Raw genomic sequence first — 22708 nt, forward strand, 5'->3', positions numbered from 1 at the left:
TATTAGATACGAGATATTTTAGGGGCACGTTGACGAGGTGGGCCCATGCATGTTTCAGACAACACACAATTTGGGGTGTTTTTGAACACGGTGGACGATTGAGATTAAACAATGTGACAGTCGCGTCAAAAATGACAAAAAAAATAAATGACCGGCTTGTCCAATCAACGGTCCAACTAGAAGGAAAAAAAAATAGATTATGGGATCCATGTGGCGGGTCACATGAACCTCTAAAATTAGGGTGAGCACGTATTGGCGTCTCTCCCTATATCTGCATTAGTCTCAACGTCCATAACATTCTTTCTTCAAAGCCCATCATCCTTGGGCTTAACTTATTTTTCCTTTAATTATCTTATTCAACACATCGAATTAAAAAAAAGTTTGGTTTTTAACAGATCTAGACCAGAAGGACTGTAAAATTCACCATGGAAGAAATCACAGATAAAACGCACGAAGAAAACCAAGAAAGCAGTTCCAATCCTCTGGTTAAACGCATCCGTAAGCTTCTTTACAAAAATCTACGTGTTGGTGTTACAGATGGCCGTGTTTTCGTGGGAAAATTCCATTGCCTGGACAAGCAGGGAAACATTATCCTGTACGATGCAGTTGAGTACAGACCCATCACGAAAAAGAGATCATCTTCATCTTTATCAGCTTCTTCTGATAGTATGGAAAAACGCAACCTGGGGCTGATTTTGATATCCGCCAAGGTTCGAACCTCCTGCCACGTGGAATGTTCGCTTGAAGAACAGACTTCACTTCTTTCGTTGGATGAAGCCTGAATCCTTTTTCGGACTACGGGATCATCTGTGTTGAAAGATTTGATTGCTTCAAGGTTTAGTTGAATTGATTTTTTGATATAATTAATCAATTAAATTTTAATTTAGGGTTGTTTCTTTGAGCCAAAGGTTTTTGAATTTGGGTTTGCACCTGTTTTACTGGAATATTTTAGAATTCAATTTTTTTTTCCGGGGAGGGGAGGGGGTTGGTAAATCCTGGATGAGGCTATGGGATTTCAACACGCTGTGGTATAAGCTTGGGCTAATTTCACAATATTTTTAAACATGTGTCACACTTGAAATACTACATAATCATTACCCTGTAAGCATTTCATAGGTCACTCTCCAATTTACACTGTGATCATTACCCTAAACGCCTGGATGTTCATTACCTTGAACATACCCTTTACTCTTTACTTTACAACTTTGCTTTGACTGCACTTCTAAGATTCGCAAGCCTTTAGTTATGTTTAAATGTTAGATCGTCTGCTTAAGATTTGTAAACGTTAGATATGCCTGAATGCTAGGTTATGTTCTTAAGATTTTCAAACTTTTATCGCGCTCAAATGCACCACATAAGCATTATATTCTAACTGTCACCCCATTCTTGGGGAATTGTAGACCTTGCAAATGTCCAAATGTACTGGATAAGCAATTCTCTACAACCTAGGTTAGATGGAATTCATAAGATTTCTAAACCTCGTCTAGTTTCTAATGTATTCGTTCTATAATAATTACAGTATAACCTAGCTTAAACTGCATTCTTAAGTTGTAAGCTTTTGTAACACTCAACTGTAGCCCTTAATCGTTTCAGTACAGCCTAGGTTAGGCTGCAGTCATAAGATTTGTAAATCTCATTTATGCTCAAGTGTACCCCATACTCATTACTATACAACCTAGCTCAAATTGCATTCTCAAGTTTTGTAGGCCTCTGCCATACTCAAATGTGTTCCTTGATGCCATGTAAGCCTTAATTACATATGAATCTACCCCATAATCATTAACTCTAAAGCCTAGCATAGACTATGTTTTAAGAATTCGAATCTCTATCACACTCAAATATGTCCCTTACTTATCACTCTCTAATATACGTTAGAGTTCATTCTTAAGATATGTAAACTCAAGATACGCTCAAATCTACCTCATCATTATTACAATACATCACAGACTACAACATATTCTTAAGATTTGTGAACCTCAGTCAAGCTTGAACGTACCCCATATTTTCAGTACAACCTAGCCTAGATTGCATACTCAAGATTTGGTTACCTCGGGCATGGTTATATAAATATTACTTCATAATTGCTACTCCACAAGTTATCTTAGATCACAATCTATTTATTTGTAAATCTAAGCCACACTCAGATGTGTTATGGGATCATTACACCACAACCTCGCTACATGTCTGTTGAAGTCCTGGATCCCCTTGTTATATCTACTAGATCAGGCTCCTAGGAGAGTACCCTATCACCATTACACTGCAACTTCTTGGACATTTTCTAGAATGTATTATAATTGTCTTAATTTTTTTTTGAGTTTTTTACATTTTTGCGTACATTAATGTTTAGAAATGGCTGCATTATAGGCCTTGGTCATGTTTATTAACCTGCAACTTAGTGTAGACTTCGTTCTTGAGACTTGTAAACTCCAGTTGGCCTCAAATGCCACAATCATTCTAGGATAATTAATAAAATCTAACCGGGTATATGCTTGAATGTACTCATAATCAATGTCCTACAACCTAGCTTACAACATATTCTTATGACTTGTTTGCCTGGGTGACTGTTGAATGTTTTCCACAATCATTACTGGACAACCTTGGTCAAGCTCAAATGTACCCTAAAATTGTTACTGTAAAACCTAGCTGAGATCACTTTCCTAAAATATGTAAACCTTGGTCATGCTCCAATGTGACCCTATAACCATCATAGGATAACCTTAGTCACACTTGAATACCCTCCCCATAAACATTAGCCTGTAGTCACTGGATTGTACCCTATACTTGTTAATTTACAACCTTTTTAGATTGCTTTTTTAATAAATGTATATCTCTGTTATGCTTGAACTTACCCCATAATCTTTATAGAACAATGTAGCTTAGACTGCATTCTTAAGATTCGTAAATCTCGGTCATTGTAATGTCCCCAATTTGGGATACTGAGAAAGCTATACTATTTTAGTTTGTATTTTTTAATATATGTAGTTATTTTTGGCATTTTGATTTGCAAATTGGAAATAATACTGAAAATAAACACCGGTTGTAGTAGTCAAAACCTCAGCTGGAAATGAAAGCTTACTGTAACAATTTATAACTTAATTTGATAATTACTGAAACTGACATTGAATGCCAAACCCTAAGCAAGCAGTCTTATATCCTATGCTAGTAAAAACCTTGGTAAAAAGATAAACACTAAATCCTAACAACAAATTCAGGGTTAGATTCAATCTAATAAGCAATCATCAGTTAATGATAGTAAGGATTGAGTAAGTGTATTCGGATCTAAATAAATGTTGAACACAGTTGCATACAGTTGACTGTGTGGAGTGAATACTGAAATCACCCAGGCTGGAGTTGGCATAGTCAAATCAGGTCTGAAATTAGATGCAGTGCCAAAATAGCTTCCAAAGTGTGTGATCTGCCTATGGCATTAAAGGAAGGACTTATGGCCAAGGCAGCAGCTGCTATACTAGGGAAAGAGCTGTAGGTACCCTCTGCTAGACAGCAACAGGTCTGTGGTAAGGGCAGCAATCACATTAGGCCCTGGTGAACAGCTTTTGAAATTGCCAGTGATGGGTCTTGTTGACAGCCCTTGATGCCAGTGACTGTAGTTGGCTTTTGGCAGCACCCCACATGGTAGATTAGATCCTGCAAAATTAACAATGGACCGGCAATAATTCATAAAACTATAACCAATAAAATATGCAAACCCTCAAATGTGACCTATGGAAAAACCAAATAAAAATTGTTCTTTTTAGATCAAACTTAGATTTGCTTGCAAATAATTAATGTCTCCAGCTGAGTTGTTGAATACAAATGCGATCCTTGAAGCGAAATCGCTCCGACTGGATGTGAGGGTTTTCATCCTCAAATCCTCCAAGATGCCATGAGGCTTTTTGTCCTCTGAAAATTAGAGTCAAGGAATTTCGTCCTTGTTTGTACTTAATTTGAAAATATGAATTTTGGAAATGACAAATGATTAATTCAAAAGGGGCAATAGGTTTTCCTTTATAGGCATTCACAATTTTGGTTCCTCATATAAAGTTTTTCCCTCCAGAAACTAAAACAAAAAAGTTAATTTTATTTTAAAACCAAATGCATAGGCCACCAATTCCCATTTGGATGGCCTCAAAAGTGATACGAATTCCCCCAAATAGATCAGTAATTGGGCCTCAAAAAAGAATTACAGTTCTTAATTCCAAGAATGGGACATGACAGCCTGCCGTCCCCAAAATTGCTTGCCCCCAAGCAATTGCAAATGTGGATACTCAAGTATTCTTCCACTATCCTATATTGCATTTTCTGCAGGGAGGTTCTTCCAACGCATTAGGTGCTTGGTGCAACTTTGGTTCTTCAACCTCTTCTCTTTGATGCTGAGGATGGCATTGAGCTTTTGTTGCCTCTGAGTTTGTTGAAGATGACCCTTGAGTGCTCTCAACATGTCTTGACCATGCTTAATCAAACCACTAACAACCCATACCCTACCGAATTAAGCACACCACATGTAAGCACCAAATTAACCAAAGTTAGATCATAATCATATAGAATCATAAATGGAGACTCACCTGGATATATGTGGTAGAAGTGTTTTAATTGTATTTTTCCAAACACAACCACTTGACCCATGCTCTTTGTTGATTGTGGCTCCTTAAGTACCTTTGACCCATGAGCTCATTTTTTTCACTGTCCACTGGTGTGCAAGTGATGAATGGTGTTTGGAGTGAATTCAGTCCCCATTAATTAAAATAGTTCTTGCAACCAAACAGCAAGGAATCTGCTCTCTTGATGCTCATTATTCCTAAGAACAAGAATGCAAACCTTGAGGATGCCTATGATGAGATTTATGATTGTTTCTTCCCCCTTTGACTAGGATTAGGCAAATAATTGAATTCAGCTCTCGATATTTGTAAGAACCTAAAAAGGCCCTCAACTCTGACAATTGAAGTTTAGTTGAACCTGTTGCGTTTAAGTTTGTTCTTTGCAAATTTTTGAACAGCAAGTATAATTTTGACTATTACAAGCTCAAAAAACAACTATGGGAAATTGCTAGAAATCAATTATAATTCGGTAGTAACTGACCAAACCCTTGTTACATTTATTCAACATTCATTTACCCTCAATACATAAACAAACAATGCTAAAGAGGAAGCTGATAAATACCAAGAAATTCTGAAACCTCTTATTTCCTTCTTGCTGGCCATACACAGTCCATTATGACAGCACGCTGTAATTTATTCCAGATTGGCCTGAACAGCTTGCATGATAGCTTAATGGGAAAGTCAAAGCTAGGCGCACCTTTTACCTATTTTTAATATTTTTTGCAACCCTCCAGCATGCAGATCGCAGCCTCCTTCAGGTGATTGGCGCAACTCCCAAGCAGCCGTACAAGTCTCCACAGCCACCTAATAATATCCTGTTTCTGTACCTTTGTTTCCCTCTCACTGCTGCAATCAAAACAATGAAGATTGATGATGACTCTGATCAATTAGCACAAACTTGGTCCCTGAATGAAACCAACTGAATAAGCAAAATCAACTGATATTTCACAGCCTTTGATGCTGATGTACAAGAATCCCATGTTTTCCTGCACCGATACCTCCGATCACTGCAGAAGAAGCTTCTGCTGAAACCCTTGGCCAAAAACTCCTCTCAGAGCTCAAATCCAAAATATCAAAACTCAGCATAATGAAAAGAAGACCTAAAATCTTCTTTTATCTTCTCCACTTAGGGTTTGGTGCGATTTCCAAGAAAGGTGCGATTTGGCATTAAATGATGTTTTAACTTTTATTATTTATTTTTGACTATTGAAATATAAAAAATAAATCACTTTCAATTTAATATAAAAACTGGCCCCATCTGATGAGAAATAGATCCTCACTTAAGATATAACTTAAAGTGACTTTTAAAACATTAAAGTTCGCCAATTAATATTTAATTAAAAAGAATAAAATATTAATATCTTTCTACGTATTCATCATAATTGCCTGCCGTCAGAACTAGAGACTGCCAAAGCATACTCTGCCCCTGCCCAACCCACTGGCTATAAATAGCAAGACTGCTAAAAATAGAAAGTATCTCAAACGGAGTCCTGGAGACCTCAAACGGAAACCAGTCCTAGAGTGCTCACTCTGAAGATGAAGAATCAAATTCCGGAGGACCCTCTAACCAACCTCATCCGCCGACGAGGGTCAGTGATAGGCTAATCTACTCAACTGACAGATGTCAACTAGAAGGGGACATCACAATATGTGCCTCCTTGATTTGAGGATGAGTGAAGCATTCCTCTTGATGTACGAGGATATCCTAAATCTCTTGCAAGGTCAAGGACTGCCTTACAAATTTACCACCATGTTTTGGGTGCACCACTCTGTTAACAGTGCACCATAAACTGAAGAATATAAGGCTTTCAATTGAGCCTTATAATAATTTCTTGAACTCCAGTAGATCTCACAATTGTATTGCAAGCTGAAACCTCATAAAAAAGTGCAGAATCAGATTGTACACAAGTTGGAAGAAAGTTGCAACAGTTATAAATTATCTGAAACTTTTCATTATCAGCATAGTGCATGAAAAACCTCTTGAAATTTGCAATCTCGTGGCTGTAGGTGACTGATGACGGTATTTTAAAGCCTGAAACTTTGAAAACCAACAGCAAGAAAATGCTATAGCAACAACAATACTGAAAATCTTCAACCAAAATCAGCAATATCAGCAATATGGAGGCTGGAAGTAATCAATTAATGATTGAAAATGCTTCAACAAACAGTAGATCACTCCAGAGATCCTTGGAAATTAGCAACCCTATGACTGAAAAAACTTTAAGGTTGCAAATGGGAGTTTGAAACAGCAATAAATGATGATCGCAGCAGTCTTAAAGCTAGAAATTATGATGACAGCCATCCTTAATATATTTCCCTTACAACAAAATTGTATTAAGCCATCACTACTCTCCTCCATTATTTCTTGTTTGTAATCTTTGGTAATAATATCTAAATTTGAAGTCATTCCACCAAGCTCACATTGTGCTACTCTGATAGTTTTATAAACTTGTTTCTCCCCATGAATGTCCTTTGGAGTCCTTCTGAGTTGGCCCTTCCTACTCCTATGATAGGAGAGATTCCTCCAACACGTTTCCCTCCCATTTCTTAATGAATTCCTCTACTTGGACGCAATCTTGGATATATAGTATAGAACTTCATGCTATGCCTGTCCAAAACAGGCCAAATATCAACATGATGAAAGCTCTCACTTATGGATGTGGTTATGACCATCGTGGTTTGATGGATGGTTCCAACTGCTTGCTCTATTCTCTTAGTCAAGACGTTTCTTGGGGTCCTATCATTGATGCCTCAAAGCGCTACCTCTTCCCATTGGATTGAATTTCAATTCCACCATTTGACAATTCAAGGTGAACTCCCCAATAGCATGTAGCTACTGGATTCCCTACACCATGTCATTTTCCCCTAAATTTACAACCTAAAAATGATCACATACTTTGTGCCCATCAATCATGACGATAAGTTGTACCATTTTGATGCATGGAATGGTGAAGCCATCTGCTACTACAACATTGAATCCTTAAAAATTCTTTGTCTTCACATCTCTTTTGAATGCCGAGGCCTCCTCTATAAAATTGTCTGTGGCCCCACCATCAATCAACATGGTGATCTTATTATGTCCATGCAAAATCCCATGAACCATAAATGAATGATACTTAGGAGCATGTGAAACTAATGCAAGGGTGCCTCCTAAGCTTTTTCTTTGGGCTCCTTCTCAACTTCTTGTTCTGGGTTCTCTATTTCTGGGTCTTCTTCAGGCACCACCTCTATGTAATGTGCTTGTCCACAACCGAGGCTGTTGGATATTCCATCATATACCCGTACCGTTTGATTTATTTGTTTTGGTTTGTTATTATTTGATAGAATATTTAGGATATTATTTGTTATTTTGTTGAACCTATGGTTCATAGGATTCATCATATTTAATTGTATAATTATGTGATTCTGAATGCAATCAACTGAGTTTTTTCTCTCAATATGGTATCAGAGTCAGTTTATTCCTGAGCTTCTATCTCTACATGTTCGGAGTGTTGCATTCTTTGTGCAATAGATTTTGCACTATTGTCTTCTCGTTGTCTTGAAAAAGTTTCTCATCTTTTGGAGCTAGATTGTTGGCTGAAAGAATCAAATCATGATAAGAACTTGGAGCAAAATTTAATGCTGATTTCTTCAAGAAAATGATAAGACCTATTTATGATTGAAAAGCAAGCAAGAAAAATTAGAATATGTCAGTTATGGGTGGAGAAATTTGGACTGTTTGTGGAGGGTCACGAGTCCACTTGATCTGTGTACTTGCATAATGGAGGTGTAAAGGGGTGCATAAGGTGGATAGAGGTGCATGCTTGAGAATTGCCTGTTGTTCGCTTGCTCCTATAATTTGCTTGTTTGTTTTCAAATTGCATCCATTTTTTTCTAATCAAACGATTGGCTCAAGCAGATCCATCTTCCAAGATTATCATCAATCTGGTTTTGTTGTGGACACATCTGCCACTGTCACTGTTGAAGCTAGTTGCTTGGATCTAATGTAGGCATCTAGCATCTCAAATTGGAAACAAGGCTTGCTTTAATTACTTCCCAAGACCAAAGGAAGAAAGTAGAAGAAAGCCATGAGGAGTCAACGATGGAACATTGTGGAATGAGCTAGTGTAGATTGTGACAATGCAGGGTTTCAATGGTGGTATCAGGCTTGGTTGGCATTCAGACTGACATTGAGGATAAGAAAGGTGAGGACTCCGGTGACGCATGAGAAGGCACCTCTGATCATCAATGCTGAGCAACTTCTCACACTTTATTCTATCGCCAATCATACTATTACGAAACTCAAATAAAGCTGAATTTTCATTCAACTTTGACTACAATTGTTTTGTATGCAACGTCCAAACATTTTGTTTTATGCTGTCATTCACAATGATGTAATCCATTTTAGTATCCCGCATATGCATTTTAGTAATCAAAGTAGTGACCCACAAGCAAAGATTTTATCTCTCCATCTTTTGGATGAACACGACCATCTCTGTCTACTGGCATAGAAAGTTGGTGTTCAATCTTTCCAGCTCTCGTCTTAAAATAGGCATAGCTGCTGTCTTTTGTTCTGTTATTGAAATTATGCAGGTCACGTGAAAAGTTAGGAATGGTTCCATTTGCTATTGCTTCAGCAGATGTATTTCCTGTTGGGTTGGGTTGTGAATAAGCCCTTTACTTATTTCCGGGGTTTAATTTTAGCAAAGTTTAAGGATACATTTGAAGGATTTCATAATTTTGACATCTCTACATCCTCTTTGGCGTTTAGATTTTGAAAAGAGACATTTGCTTGCTTCAACAAGCTCAGGGAACTGCGAATGTGGGGATTGGTTAATTTTAATGGTGAAAGTTATGAGGGTCTAGGATTTACTTTTTAAATATACCGCGTCAAGCTGAAGATGCAGCTGCAACAGTAGGCCTCAAATCATTGTCAGAGAAATGTAGCAGACAAATTGTATCACCACCTTTGATGTGAGTAGAAGCTTGTGATCTCATGCTTAACAAATTAGAGAAGGCAGATTTTATGATCAACAAAGTCAGGGCAATATCTGGAAATTGACAACAGCACTGGAAATAGGAGAGAGCCTTGTACTGGGCAGCATTCTAATATTAATCCAACATGGTTATGGTTATCAATAACAAGGTATATGACTGAAAATAGAAATGCGTAATCTGCATCTATAATCTGAGCATTTAAAATGAACCATTGTAAGAGAATGCTTTTGAAAATAGTTTGTATATATCTCAGCTCTCTTCTTAAAGATATTTTTTTCCTAAAGTATCCTCTCCTTCATGGCAAATTGCTGATCTTAGTAATGAGAAATAGGATAACATAACATAGATATCTTGTTGGCACAATGGCAGGAAGCTCTCCAAAAATTCTTCTTCCAGACTCTCATTTGCTATGTACGAATAACTATTCCGCATGGAAGACCAAACTTAAAGCTCAACTTGTTTGAAGAAGCTTGGCATGTGGTCAATGGTATTACTACATGGCATAAGACTAATGCTAATGAGCAAAAGAAATTTGATCAAGCCGATAGAAAGGCCAAATTGATCATCATGTTCAGCGTATCTGATGAAGTTCAGCCCTTAAACTGTGACTTGTCCCCAACCAAAGATGCATGGGACAATCTCAGGGCAGTATATCAGGCAAAGAACTGGAATTAGGGCCTGAATTTGCAGAGTCAACTACATAGTCTGAAGATGAGAAATGGAGAATAGTTGGAATCCTTTCTCGAAAGAATTGCTAAGTTGCGAGCTTCACTACAAGAATTGTGAGAAATAGTTGAAGATGCTATCCTAGTGCCTATTTTTCTACGAACCATGCCTTCCAGATATCAAGTGTTTGTGACAACTTTGGATGTCATAGTACAGACACCAAGTTTTGAGAAGTTAGTAAATCAATTTCAAAAAGAAGAATCCCTAAGCCAAGACCATGGTGAGGAGGATCATGCAATGACCAAATGCCATAAAGGTAGTGTTGTGACCTTTTCACACCTCACCCCATTGCAAATGGGGACCCCCCTCTTTTTGCCCGTAGTTTTAGGTCTCAGACAGTCTAGCAGCAATCTGGTGTCTCGTTAGGTTAGAATGAAGTCATTATAGCTCTCAATGCTTAAGTATGGGATAGAGGTCAAGATGATCATTGGGTGATGCTTCATAGAGTGACCTTCAGGTCAGGTTTAGGGTATGAGTCTTAAGGGTGATGAGCAATTAAGCAAGCAAGTAGACTTCCTCAGGTTAGAGCATGGAGATGGCAAGATTGATCCTTGAAGTGAAGATGGAACATTGAACTTCCTCAATCCTTGACTTGGAGTGAATTGATCAATATCATATTGAGAGTGAATTAATTGGTTAAGTGCTTGAAGTTGGCAAGATTGAACAAAGTGAACAAGATTTTCCCTCACATGCCCAACTCCACGACCAAGGTAGCATCTATTCCCTCACCCCTTCAAATCCCCGACCTAGGATGCTTTTTTCCTTGACTTGCTAAGATTCACGCCTGGTGGAGGTCAAATACTTGAAGAGTTTTGAAAGCCAATGATGAGTAATGCTATCTTAATACCTTGTCGAATGATGATAAAAGTAATTTCAAGTAAATTGAGTGAGGAGTGCTTGAAGTCAGCAAGCTTGAACAACAAGGAAGATTTTATTCCTTCACTAGCCAAAATCCATGACCATCCTCATAACATTCCCTCACCTCCTAAAATCTGTGGCAGTGATCAAATTCTTCCTTCTCTCCCTCAAATCCACGGACAAGGTAATGAGGTAACACATTTGGCGCTAAGGAAATGATAAGTCGACATTTAGAATATAAACATTTTAATTTGAAATTTGAAAAGCAAGAAACAAGTTGGCTTTTACCTTGGAAGATGAAAAGTTGCAATGTATGAAATGATAAGTCGGCTACATGGGAAGTTGGAATGCCAAGAGACACACCTCCAAGGTGAATCGACTATAAAGAGGACTTGATGATCATTTCATTTGATCATCAACTCAGCATATTTTTCCTTCAAACAGCGTTTTCTTTCCATTATTGAGCGAATTTCCTCCTTCAATCAGCAAACACCAAGTCAGAAAATCAAGAAGGCAAATTTTGCATTGTCTCAGCAAATTCATTAGCATCTAGGCGAATTCCATCAGTTTTAAAAATGTTTTTTCTAAGCATAGCATCATTTGATTATCTTCTTGTGCACCAGCTCTGATTTCTGAGTTTTTGAAGCATTTTTTTGAAATCCAGGTCTGCTTTTGAGCAGGCGCAGCTCTAGATCAGGGTTGTGAAGGGTTGAATTTTGAAATTCCTTTCAATATCATTTGTGGTCGAACCCTTAATTACTGATTTCTGTTCCTCATAGAGAATCATTGCATTTTTATTATCATTTTTCAAGTAAAATTTGAGTTTTTAGAGGGTTAAGTTTTAAATTGTAGCTAGGTTTATAGAAATTCAATAGGGTTTCTATTGATTTTCAAGTTTTCAAAGACTAAACTGCTATCCTTCTTGATAATTTTCAATGCTCTATACTTTAACAGCCTGTCAAAACCCTAACTTAGAAAACTCTCATAGGTGAAAGATGTCAGCCCGGAAGGTCAGAGGAGTTTCAAGGCAAGCTCTCATCAAAGAAGATGCAAAGGGAGTGCTACTTGAGTCGAGGATCACATAACTATGGGCTAACGCTGGAGATACCAACTTAGGCAAGATCAACATGAGGAGGTTCCAAGGACCTCTCTACAAGAGCAAACCTCCAGAGTGTCAAAGAGGATGATTGAGAGCAGAATTGTGCAAGCTGCTGGCTTTGCTCTAGCTATCCAATGCAACAAGCTGATGGTTGAATGTGCCATGCACTACGATACCAACACAAGTTAAATAGTGGCACCTGACGGCAAAGTTCTAGCATTGCTATCAGAAGCAGCCATCAACGAAGCATTCAACATACTTGATCGCAAGGACATGATATATAAGAATAAGGAGGGAGCACATGCAATCTTTGATGACGACCCTGGCAAATGCTTGGGTATCATCAATAAATAATAGTTGTTAGGCTAGGTCTTGCCTCTTTAAACTGCCTAACAAGCTTCACCAAATCAACTTCAAGAAGGAGTTTAGTGACTTGATCACCTTGCTGAACCGGATCATGGGAAGTCCTCAAGCCTCTTAGTTTGAGAATTGGATGTTTTACTACATGGAGGCAATGACAGCAGTTGGAGAGAGGGTCAATTGGGTGAGGATCACAAGCAATAACATTGATCTACAACTGAGAAGACTAGAGGGCACTAAACAGTTCTACATGAGTTCCTACATTATCTCCTCACTTGCAAGAGCTTATGAATATAAAGGACTGACATATAGAGGCCCAGTTGGAAATTGAGGATAGATAAGAGTGTGCGAGTGCTACACATAGCTGCACTTCCACAACATTGCACACTTTAGGAGGGTGAATGATGGCTTCTCCATGCACATAGTAAGAACATTGCAAGGTGGCATCCATCAGAGGCTATCCCTATGAGCGAAGGAATTAGTGAAGAAATATGGAGCTTGGTTTATTCAATACCCTAATTTCACCTATATAAGAGTGCAAGGATGCTCATCTCCACCATACAAGCTTTCATGTTATCCTATGGACAAGATGGTATTATTTTAATTATTGAGGTAGTTAGTCACCTACAATAAGATTTAGAACAACAGGCATAAGATTGGAATTTCCTTTCCTATCTTAGTTGGACAGTCAATGGAAGTGTGTCCATCTATACAAGCAGTCGAGAAGTTAGAAGAAGAGATGAGATTCTATCCTCTTGTTGAGTATCCTTCACGAAACAACTTCGATCCATATGGTAACATAAGGAGGATCAATGGAAGTGGGCACAAGCACATGCCTCATATAGAAGATTACTGGATAACCACCAGGGATGACTTTGAGATTAGAAGAAAGATGTTCTCCAAGCTACCGATATAGATATGTTTGAAAGTATCAACAACGGTTGCACTCAAGTTGAGCAGATGATCAAAGTGATAAATGATAGGATCGTGGTAGTAGTTGAAACCATACTTGGGATAGAGATGAAGGAAGAACTAGACATAGCTGTTGACAGGTTACTAGAAAGAGTAAGATGTATTTGCTTCAGGATAGCTGGATCACTTTCAGAGAAGCGACTGGAGCACATTCAGTCATTCATGACACTTGTGAGCGATGTTAACAACTTGGGGCATGAGTTGGAGAAGATTTTCATTTCATCCTTAGTCGAGTTGGATTACATGGAGAATCAATTGAAGATCATGCCAAGTGTCCCAATGGATGAGCTTGATTGCATGATATCCAGATTCATTGAATTTGCTTGTAGAAAAAGAGATAAGGGGAACAAACTTCTAGATGAAAGTTTGATGATCCCATGTGGCATTGATTTTTCTCATTGGAGGATTCTTCCTCATAGTTTGTGCCAGAAAGTTGTTATTGTCTCATTTGCCAATATTTAAGGATATGCAATAATTAGGTATTTTGTTGTAACAATTCCTAATTAGGGTTTAGGTTGGATAATCTTGGCCCTTGATTTTGGATTGATCTTGGCCACTCATTTGTATTGAGAGCTCTATATAAGTTCAACTCATTTCATTTGTGCTTCATTAGAACAAGAGATTTTGAAGAATTGTTGCTTTGATGCTGCCAGAGATAATAAAATCATCGAAGTGTTGGTGACTTGTTATGTTTGGAGTATTTGCATATTTCTTCATCCTTTCAAATCAGAAAATTTGATGATTAATGGTGAAATTCGCATGTTCACACTGATGGTATTTTGCGTATTGCCTAATATTTTGCGTGGTCTATTGAATTCTTTATTCAAGCTCAACTTCGATTACTACTTACCCATTGATATGCATCGCATTGATGGTGTCTATGTTGTTGGTGGTGATTTGAACATCCTTAGCTTACCTCAGAAGATCGCACTAGTTTTGTGGAGTTGTTCCTTGCATGTCAAAGTAAATCCTAGTTGAGTTTTACTAAAAATCGTCCATTGTCCTTGCATTCCTAAGATTAGTTTAGCATTCCTCAAATCCTTAATCCTTTTGCACTTTTTTTATCAAAGCATTCATTAGTAGTAGTAATCAAAGAGCCTCATTGTATATCATTCGAAAGCATAGATTAGACTCATAGAGCGTTCCTTGCGTTTGAAAGATTCATCTCCTAAGAACAACTATGTAAGTCTCCTTGGATTACTAGCAATCACATCAACCATTGAGCTTATCCGCATTTGGAAACTTGGAGTCACCTCAAGTGATCTCTTAGTTTAACATTTGAGGAGATTTTGTTCAAGAGAGGATAAGATACCTTGGTATTTTATTCTGTGTATGAAGTGCATAAAAAACACATCAATAGAATTGTTGCTAGGAGGGCTTTAAAACGAGAATCATTCTCAAGGAGAATCATCAATCCAAGGACATTAACAGCTACAATTTCTCACCATGAGTCAAAATGGTTTTTGCCACATGAGAACATATTTCTAGTACTTCAACCAAATCTAGGGTGGCAAAACGAACAAAAGGATATCATTTCACAGTTGAACACTCTTGCGTGGAGCAATAGAAGAAGTGCCGCTGAATATATGCGAGTACAATCTATTTTGGAAGAAGAAGAAGAACTAGCACAACCTCAAGTTGTCCTCCAAAGACTAGTTGAGCCATTGAGTTATTATCCAAAGGAATCAGCCATGTCCTCAATAGAAAGTGAGCAATGCTGGATCGTATCAATTCATTTTCACCAAAAAGGTTCCAAAGAATCTGAGGATCTATTCCCGGAGAAAAGGAACACCAGGAACTCAAATTCAGTCCTAAGCCTAGTCGTGGAAAGAGAGAAGTTTCATCTAGTCAAGAGATACCAAGTGGAGAAGACATTTTCAGTTTGTTCCAAACTCCACCACCTCAAACTCAATTCCAAGGGACTACCCAATCATGAAATCGACAAGGTCCAAGCTTGGTAGTTGTACAAACATTTGGTCAAACAAGTTCTCAATCAAGCTTTCAATTAAGCTCTCAACCAAGCATACAGGCAATGGCTCACAATAATCTGCCTCCTCCAAATGGTGCTTCATGGATGGTTACCAACCCATCTCCACTCGTATTTAATGATTATCATGATATGCCAAGGAATCTTGAGAGCTTTTGCACCAAATTCAATGTGAACGATTCAAATCAAACACCCGAGGAACATATCAAGATCTTTGAGGATGCATTGCGCAATAGACAGGTGGAGTATGCCGATGTAGCATGTAGGCTCTTCCCTTATTCCTTGAGGGAAGAAGCATTTTATTGGTTTATTCATTTACCTACATCCTTTGGCTCATGGGAAAAGTTGAAAGAAGCCTTCATAGGGAAATTTGGTATCCCCATTACGCCTTTAGAATTGTACATACAATTTGTGGATGTCAAGAGACAAGAACATGAGCTCATTAATTCCTTCTATAACCAATTTCATAGGGCTTACACAAGGTTGCAACATCCTTATATTGTTATTGATGAGGCCGCCAAAGAAGTTTACTACTCAACATTGGATCATCCGACCTCCATGTTTGTGAGTCAATCTCATCCTGCTCTTGCTGATTTGACAAAATCTTATTCAAAGGCCGTAGAAGTCAGTAAAGGTTTGGGTCAGAAAGTAGCTGGACCCTTGCTCCATATGGGATCGCCCACAACAGCAAATTGGATTCATGGCATTAGCCAAGCTTTGATTCATCATACGCCAGTCAGGAATCCAAGTCCACAATTGGTGTATCCAACCACGCAGCCATCTAATCGGTTGGTGCTTCACCCAAGAGCTCTACTTTCTCAAGCTCCCCAAACACATCCGGTGTACCTGCAAAACACACCAACATCTACAAGGATACGAGAAGAAAAAGAGGAGATGAAGGAGCTGATTGAACAAGTAAAGAAGTTGTCCATTGAAGTTACACATTTAAGAAATCAGAACAATCAACTCCAAAGTATGCAAAGAAATTATCAAGGACACCAAAGTAATTACCAAGCTTATCAAGGAATTAATCAAAACTTCCAAGGAAACAATCAAGGCTACCAAGGAAACAATCAAGGGTTCCGTGGTAATAATCAAGGATTTCAAAAGAGGACATGGAATATTGCACCTAATAATGGAAATGCCCCTTCACCTTTGGACAACCCACCAATGTCAGAGAATCAATCTGTTCATAAGGTCTTCCTCGCAGAAGCAACTTTATCAAATTGGTGTAGATTACACAATACAAGTCAACATTTTGAACTACACTGCCTTGAGTTCAAAGTTGTAGTTGACATATTCCAACAAGAGATGCGTAACATGAAGCACCTGAGAATCATTCAATGATAGGATATGAGATAGTCCCAATGGTGAGATATGATCAAACCTTGATCATTGAAGATTTCAGGTTTCCTCCCGAGTTTGATAACGATACGATGCAGGATCAAAATGGTAGATTCCCACCAACATCAGCGAATGGCCCCATGGTGCCTCTAGGTTCTCGATTAGCACCTTCATCTACAAATGGACTAGTTGGAGAGTCGCATTATATGTTTCCTCCACTCAACGATAGTGTTCTAGTAGAAGGTGTAAGGGAAGTTCAAGCTTTCCAACTATCATCGGGAAATTACTTACCCAAAGTTTACTAGAGGAACAATCGATCACAAGATCCATTGACTACATCGATTCCTCCAAATAACTTCTTGACTCTGTCGAATCCGAATGCAAGCAACACCTCGAACTATCCAAAGGATTCACCAGAGTATAGATAGAATGCTGCTTCTCCTTAGATTCAAGCAAGGAATACTACACCTCCTCAAAGTCAAGATAAGAATACAACTCCCCAGAGTGAGGTGAAAAGATTAAGCTTATATGTGATGGAAGAATTCAAGAAAGTGAAAGTAAGCTTGTCTTTGATGGAATTGATGCGAGTGCCTGAGATTAGAGACATTGTTGGGAAGTCTGAACGATACTACTGCTGCAAAGACTACCACTCAGAATGTCCCTAACATTCCCAAAAATACGACAAGTGCTCCTCAATCCAATGTAGTTCAGAACACGAATGTGGTCCATAGTGCATCACCTACTCCTCAAAGTGAACTTGATGTTGCTCAACATCCCCCAAATACTATATACATGGTTCAAAATTCGTTCAACTTGCCAAAAGTGGAAAACACTTCCAAGATACAAGCACACCCAAGGATGATGGTGTAGGGAAGAAGTAGCTAAGAAAGAAAATGTTGTGAAAATTCGAAGTTCACTTGCCGCAAGTGGGAGTGCAACAAAAGGTGAAGGCATGGTGAAAATTGAAAAGGCAATGAAGAATGAAAAGGTTGTCAAAGGCAAAGACGTAACAAGAAATGAAAATCCAAAAGAGAACAAAACTACGAGTAATACAAAGAAGGAAGAGAGTTCGGGTGCCCATCAAGAAAAACTAGTCATCTTCTATCAAGGGAAAGACGAACCTGCTCCATTTTTTCTATCTGTTAGAATTTTTGGGAAGCTTCTACACAATTGCTTGATGGATTCAGGCGCATCTAGCAATGTGATGCCTCTAGTCGTATGTAGAAGGTTGGGTTTAACTCCAACTCCTACAAATAAGATGGTGACTCAATTGGACAAAACAGGAGTCCCAGTGATAGGAGAACTAAACAACATCCGCATGTAGCTGGTAGCCGATCTGAGAATCCAAAACTTCATCAACACTTTAGTGGTAGACATCCCAGATGATATGCTCCTAAGTAGAGATTGGTCCAGAAGATTGAATGGCTATGTAGCGACCAAATGAAAGATAGACAAGACACTGAGATTGAAACTCATGATAATTGAATATGGAGAAGGCAATGAGATCTTGTTCCTGGAATCATACATGGGGATTTATAGACCTAAAGTGGAAGAAGTACTGATGTTGCAAGGACTGATGAAAGAAAACAACTCACATGAAGTGCTAAATTCAAATGAGGTGCTTGTTGAAAGTGATCATGATTCCTTTATTGAAGAAGGTGATGGTACATTTGAGAACTTTAGAAATTTCGTTCTCAAGAATGTAAAGCAATGAGTTGAATTGGGTAATCAGACGCGCATGCAAGATTTGTTATTACCCAATTGGTGCAGAATACACAACGCTTTCCATTCCAAGTTTTCTTGCTCAATGTGCAAGATTGCTTTGGATCAAGTATATAAAAGAGTTCCACGAGCATCAAGAGGTGAAGATATTGAAGTGCCCGAAAGTAGTATGAGCCGTCTCGAGGAGATATTGCCGGTAGTAGAAAAAATTGAGAATGAGGAAGTCGAGCTGAGAGGTGAAGATATTGAAGTGCCCGAAAGTAGTATGAGCCGTCTCGAGGAGATATTGCCGGTAGTAGAAAAAATTGAGAATGAGGAAGTCGAGCTGAGAGAAGATCAAATGCCACAAGAAAAACATGAAGAGCACACTAGTGATAATCAAGATCAATACCAGAGCCCACAAGATAAGAAGCAAGCATGGACAACAAGGTTCGATGGGTCTAAGTCTAAGAAAGGGTCTGATGCTGGTTTCGAGTTGGTCAATCCATTTGGAGAAGCCTACCTAGCTACCCACAAATTGCATTTCCATGTACCAACAATATTGCAGAGTATGAATCCTTAATTGATGGACTATCGTTTGCTATCAAGAAAGGAGTCAAAATCTTGCATGTATTTGGAGACTCTAAAATAGTCATAAGGCAAGTAAGAAAGCAATATGTTTGTTTGAGCTACTACCGAAATAGAGTTTGGGATCTCATAGAGAGCTTTGATGCATTTAACATCAAGTTTGTTTACAGGTCAAACAATCAAGTAGCAAATTCACTAGCTCAGGCTGTAAGTTCACTAGGACCACTCACCATGGAAGGGTTTAAGAAATTCACGGTTTAATTGACTCCGGAACTCTCAGTTCTAGACAACATCACCAACTTCTAGGTGTTTGAAGATGACAAGCATATACTTGACTTCTTGACCAACTTAGATGTGTTCAATGTTCTTGACTTAGATAATCGATGAAGATGAAATTGAAGAAGCTGGGTTTGATTCAGAAGGGGTCATGAATTTAAAAACCAATACCATCCCGAGGGGAATGATACAACTTGAGAGAATTTTTGTTTCTATTAATTTAAGCTCACTCAAGTACTAGAGCACCGAAGGAAGCAAATGAAAACCAGTGAATCTGGGAATCGACGAAGAAGTAAAGAATGTGTTCATAGGAAAAGTTTGCATACCTGAAGAAAAGGACAATATACTTAAGAGCATGAGAGAATTTTTTGATGTGATCGCATGGGGTTATGAAGATTTGAAGACCTACGACACCTCCATCATAACACACAATTCCTCTCAAACCTAGGACAAAACCTTTTCGACAGTGTTAGAGGCTGGTCAATCTGCTATTGGAACCTCTCATCTATTAAGCAGTAAAGAAATTGCTCTTAGCAAAGATCATCTTCCCAGTAAGGCACTCAATGTGGGTCACCAACCGTGTCTTAGTCAAAAAGAAGAATGACGAAATAAGATTGTGTAGATTTTTGCAATCTTAACAGAGTAGCAGAGAAGGATAACTACCCATTGCCATCATTAGACGAAGTATTGCAGATAGTGAATGGATCTTAGATGATGTCCTTTTTGGATGGTTATTCGGGATATAACCAAGTGATGGTTGAACAAGAAGTTAGATTAAAAACTTCTTTCGCAACCAAGTGGGGAACGTCTGCATACAAAAGAATGCCTTTCGGATTAATCAATGTTGGAGCCATCTTCCAAAGAGCCATGGACATAGCTCTCTAGGAAAATGCATTATCATATATATGGATGATCTTATAGTGTTATCAAAGAGGAGAGAAGATCATGTGCCAGATCTAAGGAAAGTTTTTCAAAGATGTAGAAAACACAGGATCTCTCTCAATCCGAAGAAATGCATGTTTAGGGTCACAGAAGGGAAACTTTTAGGACATGTGATTTCAGAAAAGGGAATCTCCATTGACCTTGATCGGATAGAGGCAATTTCAAAGATAAACATGCTTGCAAGCAAGAAAGAATTGAAATCATTCTTTGGAAAGATCAACTTTGTAAGGAAATTCATAACTGGGTTTGCCAATATAGCGAGGCTTCGAATGAGATGCTGAAAAAAGATGCCAAGATTAAATGAACTCCACCAACGACAAGGGCGTTCAAAGAAATTAAACAAGCAATCACCAATTCTCCTATTCTTATGAGTCTAGATTACCCAAAACCGTTTTACCTGTATTCATTCGCCTCAGAACATATGTGCGCGGCTATCCTTACTGAAAGGATGGAAAAAAAGGACGAGCAGCCCATTGCATTCATGAGCTCACCACTTAAAGACACAGAATTAAGATATCCAAAAGTGGAAAAGCAAGCATACGCACTGGTGAAAGCAATCAAGAAATTTTGACATTACATTCTTAGAAGCAAAGTTCATGCCATTGTCTCGGATTTAGCAGTGAAAACACTCCTAATGCAAAATGAGCTAAACGAGAGGAGGAAAGTGGGTTGCCGCTATCCAAGTATATGATATAGAAATTCAGCCCATGAAGCTTGTGTTAGGACAAGCTCTGACACAAATGATTGCAATAGATGGACCCGATCTAGTTCAACAAGTCTATTAGCCACAAGACATAATGCCAAATGAGTGGCACAAGGACATTGTATGTTAATTGCTAAATCAAAAGTGCCCCTCACATTTGAATCTAGTGCAAAAAAGAGCATTGAGGATGAAGAGTCGGAGATACATGCTCCACTGATCGGTTCTCTACAAAAGAAATCATGGAGTTTGCTTGAGATGTGTCGAGAAAAAGGAAGCAAAGGACATTATGGAACATTTCCATAATAAATTTGGAATTGCTCATGTAGGCGCTCTAGCTATAGCTCACCATATCTTGAGAGTAGGATATTATTGGCCCACACTATTCAAGTATGCATATCAACGTGTGAGATCATGTCATATTTGCCAAGTAGTTGCCATTTGAGAAAGGAATCTCGTCCTGCTGTTGCAGCCGATCATCAAAGTAAGACCTTTTGTACAATGGGGTCTCAATTTCATCGGTATCATCATTCCTCCATCCTTAGCGCAACACAGGTATATCCTAATCGGGATCGACTATTGTACCTGATGGTCAGAAGCTCAAGCTTTAAAGTTTTGTACTACGAAGGTTGTGATTAAATTTCTTGAAGAGAATATTGTTACTAGGTTTGGTTGCCCTCATGCTTTAGTTTGTGACAATGTTCCTACATTCACGTCACTTAAATTCTCAAATTGGGCATTTGAACATGGTATAATCTTGAAATTTTCATCTAACTACTATCCTCAGGGAAATGGCTTAGCTGAATCAAGAAAGAAGAACCTTTTGAGCGCAATCAAGAAGTTATCGAACAAAAACCCTAAGGATGGGCACACACAATTGAAATATGCTCTCTGGGCGGATAGAATAAGAGTCGAGAGTTCTTTGGAAATTGCCCCTTATCACCTAGTATATGGACAAGACCCAGTTTTCCCAATTCAATTATGGATCCCCACTTTGCAGTTCATGTAAGAATACTTAGAGGGTGAGGATAGAGTCTAGACACGACAAGCACAACTATTACATCTCGAAGACAAAAGAGACGAAGCTCTGGATAACTTTGCGAAACACTAGGGGGTCGTAAAATGATGGTTTGATAGACAAGCTAGGATCAAAGGCATTTAGGATTTTTGACTTGGTTCTATATTGGGACAAAGCCCATGAGAAAAGAGAACATGACAAATTGGACAAACTTTGGAAAGGCCCATATCAGATTTCTGAAGAGAATGCTTTCAAACTGAAACGCTAATTGGAGAGGATGTCAAGTTGCCCGTCAATGGACAATTCCTCAAGCATTACTTCCAGCCCTAGGTTTCCTTCTGAAGCCTACCTTGTAAATAGTTAGACTAGGTTTCCTTTCAGTTCGGTCTTAGAGTAGGTGAGTTAGTCTTCGAATAGGTTTCTCTTTTCCATTGTTTGCTTGAGTTCCGGTTTGCCTAGAGTCATTTGATTTTAGTGATTGTCTTCTTTAGTTTAGTTTTCTTTTGCTTTAGTTTTAGTTTGAGGGATATCTGTAAATGAGAAAGGTAATTGTGTCAAGACATAC

General features: G+C 38.4%; 1 protein-coding gene across 2 annotated transcripts in view; it reads left to right on the plus strand.

Annotated features, from left to right (window-relative positions):
• Window positions 1-271: 271 nt before the first annotated feature.
• Window positions 272-22708, plus strand: part of LOC131042505 (uncharacterized) — a 37597-nt gene continuing 15160 nt past the window's right edge. For both annotated transcript variants that reach the window (XM_057975820.2, XM_057975821.2), the window contains exon 1: window positions 272-835. In XM_057975820.2, coding sequence (XP_057831803.1) covers window positions 426-782 — 357 coding nt within the window. In that variant the 5' untranslated portion in view covers window positions 272-425 and the 3' untranslated portion in view covers window positions 783-835. The remainder of the gene's footprint in view (window positions 836-22708) is intronic.

Source organism: Cryptomeria japonica, chromosome 1 (genome assembly GCF_030272615.1).
Source record: "Cryptomeria japonica chromosome 1, Sugi_1.0, whole genome shotgun sequence".
Taxonomy (NCBI): domain Eukaryota; kingdom Viridiplantae; phylum Streptophyta; class Pinopsida; order Cupressales; family Cupressaceae; genus Cryptomeria; species Cryptomeria japonica.